Genomic DNA, 7225 nt, shown 5'->3' on the forward strand with positions numbered 1-7225 from the left:
TCGATGAGAGAACGCTACCCCGCCCTCCGCCTGTTCCCCGCGCTGCACGCAGAGAGGGTACCCTAACCCTAACCCTATATATACACACACATTATATACACACACACATTATACACACACATTATAAATACACACATTATATACACACACATTATATATACACACACATTATATATACACACACATTATATACACACACACATTATATATACACACATTATATACACATACACATTATACACACACATTATAAATACACTCATTATATACACACACATTATATACACACACACATTATACACACACATTATAAATACACACATTATATACACACACATTATATATACACACACATTATATATACACACACATTATATATACACACACATTATATACACACACACATTATATATACACACATTATATATACACGCTATATACACACACATTATATACACACACATTCTATATACACACACATTATATATACACACACACATTATATATACACACACACATTATATAGACACACATTATATATACACACATTATATACACACACACATTATACACACACATTATATATACACACACATTATATATACACACACATTATATACATGCTATATATACACACACACATTATATATACACGCTATATATATACACACACATTATATATACACACATTATATATACACGCTATATATATACACACACATTATATACACACACACATTATACACACACATTATATATACACACACATTATATATACACACACATTATATATACACACATTATATATACACACTATATAGACACACTATATATACACACACACATTATACACACACATTATATATCACACACATTATATATACACACATTATATATACACACACTATATAGACACACTATATATACACACACATTATACACACACATTATATATACACACACATTATATATACACACATTATATATACACACACTATATAGACACACTATATATAACACACACACATTATACACACATTATATAGACACACATTATATACACACACATTATATATACACACACATTATATATACACACACTATATAGACACACTATATATACACACACACACTATATAGACACACACATTATATATACACGCTATATATATACACACACATTATATATACACACTATATATATACACACACATTATATATACACACATTATATAGACACACATTATATATACATACATTATATATACACACACATTATATATACATACACATTATATATACACACATTATATATACACACACATTATATATACACACACTATATAGACACACTATATAGACACACTATATATACACACACACATTATACACACACATTATATATACACACACTATATAGACACACTATATAGACACACTATATATACACACACACATTATACACACACATTATATATACACACACACACTATATAGACACACACATTATATATACACGCTATATATATACACACACATTATATAGACACACATTATATATACATACATTATATACACACACACTTTATATATATCAGCTGACTACGCATGATTGGGCTGTGATGTCATCAGTACAGCCCCACCCACTCCAACCTGCACACAAACACTACATATACTATAGTGTGTATATACATGTACTACAGTGTGTATATACATGTACTACAGTGTGTATATACATGTACTACAGTGTGTATATACATGTACTATAGTGTGTATATACATGTACTATAGTGTGTATATACATATACTACAGTGTGTATATACATGTACTACAGTGTGTATATACATGTACTACAGTGTGTATATACATGTACTACAGTGTGTATATACATGTACTACAGTGTGTATATACATGTACTACAGTGTGTATATACATATACTATAGTGTGTATATCCATGTACTATAGTGTGTATATACATGTACTATAGTGTGTATATACATGTACTATAGTGTGTATATACATGTACTACAGTGTGTATATACATGTACTACAGTGTGTATATACATATACTATAGTGTGTATATACATGTACTACAGTGTGTATATACATGTACTACAGTGTGTATATACATATACTATAGTGTGTATATGATGATGATGATGATGAGGGTGATGAGGGTGATCCTAACTGACATAAGACAGGGAATTTTTACTAGGTTAAATGTCAGGAATTGTGAAAAGCTGAGTTTAAATGTATTTGGCTAAGATGTATGTAAACTTCTGACTTCAACTGTATACACAAACAGTGGGGGAAAAAGTATTTAGTCAGCCACCAATTGTGCAAGTTCTCCCACTTAAAAAGATGAGAGAGGCCTGTAATTTTCATCATAGGTACACGTCAACTATGACAGACAAAATGAGAAAAAAAATCCAGAAAATCACATTGTAGGATTTTTTAATGAATTTATTTGCAAATTATGGTGGAAAATAAGTATTTGGTCACCTACAAACAAGCAAGATTTCTGGCTCTCACAGACCTGTAACTACTTCTTTAAGAGGCTCCTCTGTCCTCCCCTCGTTACCTGTATTAATGGCACCTGTTTGAACTTGTTATCAGTATAAAAGACACCTGTCCACAACCTCAAACAGTCACACTCCAAACTCCACTATGGCCAAGACCAAAGAGCTGTCAAAGGACACCAGAAACAAAATTGTAGACCTGCACCAGGCTGGGAAGACTGAATCTGCAATAGGTAAGCAGCTTGGTTTGAAGAAATCAACTGTGGGAGCAATTATTAGGAAATGGAAGACATACAAGACCACTGATAATCTCCCTCGATCTGGGGCTCCACGCAAGATCTCACCCCGTGGGGTCAAAATGATCACAAGAACGGTGAGCAAAAATCCCAGAACCACACGGGGGACCTAGTGAATGACCTGCAGAGAGCTGGGACCAAAGTAACAAAGCCTACCATCAGTAACACACTACGCCGCCAGGGACTCAAATCCTGCAGTGCCAGACGTGTCCCCCTGCTTAAGCCAGTACATGTCCAGGCCCGTCTGAAGTTTGCTAGAGTGCATTTGGATGATCCAGAAGAGGATTGAGAGAATGTCATATGGTCAGATGAAACCAAAATAGAACTTTTTGGTAAAAACTCAACTTGTCGTGTTTGGAGGACAAAGAATGCTGAGTTGCATCCAAAGAACACCATACCTAATGTGAAGCATGGGGCTGTTTTTCTGCAAAGTGACCAGGACGACCAGGACGACTGATCCGTGTAAAGGAAAGAATGAATGGGGCCATGTATCGTGAGATTTTGAGTGAAAACCTCCTTCCATCAGCAAGGGCATTGAAGATGAAATGTGGCTGGGTCTTTCAGCATGACAATGATCCCAAACACACCGCCCGGGCAACGTGAAGGAGTGGCTTCGTGAAGAAGCATTTCAAGGTCCTGGAGTGGCCTAGCCAGTCTCCAGATCTCAACCCCATAGAAAATCTTTGGAGGGAGTTGAAAGTCTGTGTTGCCCAGCGACAGCCCCAAAACATCACTGCTCTAGAGGAGATCTGCATGGAGGAATGGGCCAAAATACCAGCAACAGTGTGTGAAAACCTTGTGAAGACTTACATAAAACGTTTGACCTGTGTCATTGCTAACAAAGGGTATATAACAAAGTATTGAGAAACTTTTGTTATTGACCAAATACTTATTTTCCACCATAATTTGCAAAATAAATTCATTAAAAATCCTCAAATGTGATTTTCTGGATTTTTTTCTCTTTTTGTCTGTCATAGTTGACGTGTACCTATGATGAAAATTACAGGCCTCTCATCTTTTTAAGTGGGAGAACTTGCACAATTGGTGGCTGACTAAATACTTTTTTTCCCCATTATATATACACACACACATTATATACACACACACATTATATATACACACACATTATATATACACACACTTTATATACACACACATTATATATATACACACACTTTATATACACACACATTATATATACACAAACACTTTATATATACACACATTATATACACACACACACTTTATATACACACATTATATACACACACACTGTACATATACACACACATTATATACACACACTTTATATATACACACACACATTATATATACACGCTATATATACACACACTTTATATATACACACATTATATACACACACACACATTATATACACACATTAAATATACACACATTATATATACACACACATTATATACACACACATTATATATACACAAACACTTTATATATACACACATTATACACACACACACATTATATACACACACACTGTATATATACACACACATTATATACACACACATGATATACACACACTTTATATATACACACACACTATATATACACACTGTATATATACACACACACTTTATATACACACACGTTATATATACACACATTATATACACACACATTATATACACACTTTATATACACACACTTTATATATACACACATTATATACACACACACACATTATATACACACATTAAATATACACACATTATATATACACACACATTATATATACACACATTATATATACACACACATTATACACACACACACTTTAAATACACACACATTATATATATACACACTTTATATACACACACATTATATATATACACACACATTATATACACACACACTTTATATACACACACACATAGTATACACACATTAAATATACACACATTATATATACACACACATTATATATACACACATTATATATACACACACATTATACACACACACACTTTATATACACACACATTATATATATACACACATTAAATATACACAAACATTATATATACACACACACTTTATATACACACACATTATATACACACACACATTATATACACACATTAAATATACACACACATTATATATACACACACACTTTATATACACACACACATAATATACACACATTAAATATACACAAACATTATATATACACACACACTTTATATACACACACACATAATATACACACATTAAATATACACACACATTATATATACACACACACTTTATATACACACACGTGTATATAATGTGTGTGTGTGTGTTCTTAAGGATTTGTATACTCAGTGTAAGTTTCTTTTAATATCTCTCTCTCTCCAGGTGGTAGCCTACTCTGGTCAGAGGAACCTGAAGGATCTGGTTCAGTTTCTGGAGAAAGAGATGGAGACAGCCAAGAGGGACAGGGCCCAGGTATGTCACCTTTAACCTCTTAACCCCTGACCTCTCCTCTAACCCCTCACCTCTCACTCGCCCCTAACCTCTACCCTTCATGTGGAGAAAGAGATGGAGAGAGCCAAGCGGGACAGGGCACAGGTATGTCACCTTTAACCTCTTAACCCCTGACCTCTCCTCTAACCCCTCACCTCTCACTCGCCCCTAACCTCTACCCTTCATGTGGAGAAAGAGATGGAGACAGCCAAGAGGGACAGGGCCCAGGTATGTCACCTTTAACCTCTTAACCCCTGACCTCTCCTAACCTCTGACCCCACTCCTAACCTCTCACCTCTCACTCACCAGAGGAAACACTTTCAGGGAAACCTTTATATACATCTTAATGAGTGCATGTGTCTGTTTTTAATACTGTCTCTCTCTCTCTCTCTCTCTCTTTCTCTCTCTCTCTCTCTCTCTCTCTCTCTCTCTCTCTCTCTCTCTCTCTCTCTCTCTCTCTCTCTCTCTCTCTCTCTCTCTCTCTCTCTCTCTCTCTCTCTCTCTCTCTCTCTCTCTCTCGCTCTCTCTCACTCTCTCTCTGTGTCTAGGAGGAGGAGGATCGGAGGAAGTACATCGAGAATCAAAAAGCTATTGAGGCCAAAGAAGCTAAAGAAGCCAAAGATGCTAAGCAGGAGCTGTAGTTATAGTAGATATAGCCCTAGTGGTATAAAACCTGTAGTCACTACACCACCTGTAGTTATAGTAGATGTAGCCCTAGTGGTATAAAACCTGTAGTCACTACACCACCTGTAGTTATAGTAGATGTAGCCCTAGTGGTATAAAACCTGTAGTCACTACACCGCCTGTAGTTATAGTAGATGTAGCCCTAGTGGTATAAAACCTGTAGTCACTACACCACCTGTAGTTATAGTAGATGTAACCCTAGTGGTATAAAACCTGTAGTCACTACACCACCTGTAGTTATAGTAGATGTAGCCCTAGTGGTATAAAACCTGTAGTCACTACACCGCCTGTAGTTATAGTAGATGTAGCCCTAGTGGTATAAAACCTGTAGTCACTACACCACCTGTAGTTATAGTAGATGTAGCCCTAGTGGTATAAAACCTGTAGTCACTACACCACCTGTAGTTATAGTAGATGTAGCCCTAGTGGTATAAAACCTGTAGTCACTACACCGCCTGTAGTTATAGTAGATGTAGCCCTAGTGGTATAAAACCTGTAGTCACTACACCACCTGTAGTTATAGTAGATGTAGCCCTAGTGGTAAAAAAACCTGTAGTCACTACACCGACTGTAGTTATAGTAGATGTAGCCCTAGTGGTATAAAACCTGTAGTCACTACACCACCTGTAGTTATAGTAGATGTAGACCTAGTGGTATAAAACCTGTAGTCACTACACCACCTGTAGTTATAGTAGATGTAGCCCCAGTGGTATGAAAACCTGTAGTCACTACACCACCTGTAGTTATAGTAGATGTAGCCCTAGTGGTATAAAACCTGTAGTCACTACACCACCTGTAGTTATAGTAGATGTAGCCCTAGTGGTATAAAACCTGTAGTCACTACACCGCCTGTAGTTATAGCAGATGTAGCCCTAGTGGTATAAAACCTGTAGTCACTACACCGCCTGTAGTTATAGTAGATGTAGCCCTAGTGGTATAACACCTGTAGTCACTACACCACCTGTAGTTATAGTAGATGTAGCCCTAGTGGTATAAAACCTGTAGTCACTACACCGCCTGTAGTTATAGTAGATGTAGCCCTAGTGGTATAAAACCTGTAGTCACTACACCGCCTGTATTTATAGTAGATGTAGCCCTAGTGGTATAAAACCTGTAGTCACTACACCACCTGTAGTTATAGTAGATGTAGCCCCTAGTGGTATAAAACCTGTAGTCACTACACCGCCTGTAGTTATAGTAGATGTAGCCCTAGTGGTATAACACCTGTAG

The 7225-nt window shown here is 36.0% G+C and overlaps 1 protein-coding gene across 1 annotated transcript in view; it reads left to right on the forward strand.

The window, feature by feature from the left end:
- Positions 1–6694, forward strand: part of zgc:136472 (uncharacterized protein LOC678514 homolog) — a 39101-nt gene extending 32407 nt beyond the window's left edge. The window contains exons 9-11 of the mRNA XM_045217851.1: positions 1–57; positions 5204–5293; positions 5860–6694. The exon at positions 1–57 is cut by the window's left edge and continues 125 nt beyond it. Coding sequence (XP_045073786.1) covers positions 1–57; positions 5204–5293; positions 5860–5952 — 240 coding nt within the window. The 3' untranslated portion in view covers positions 5953–6694. The remainder of the gene's footprint in view (positions 58–5203; positions 5294–5859) is intronic.
- The last annotated feature ends 531 nt before the right edge of the window (positions 6695–7225 follow it).

The sequence above is a fragment of the Coregonus clupeaformis genome, unplaced genomic scaffold, assembly GCF_020615455.1.
Source record: "Coregonus clupeaformis isolate EN_2021a unplaced genomic scaffold, ASM2061545v1 scaf1257, whole genome shotgun sequence".
Classification (NCBI taxonomy): domain Eukaryota; kingdom Metazoa; phylum Chordata; class Actinopteri; order Salmoniformes; family Salmonidae; genus Coregonus; species Coregonus clupeaformis.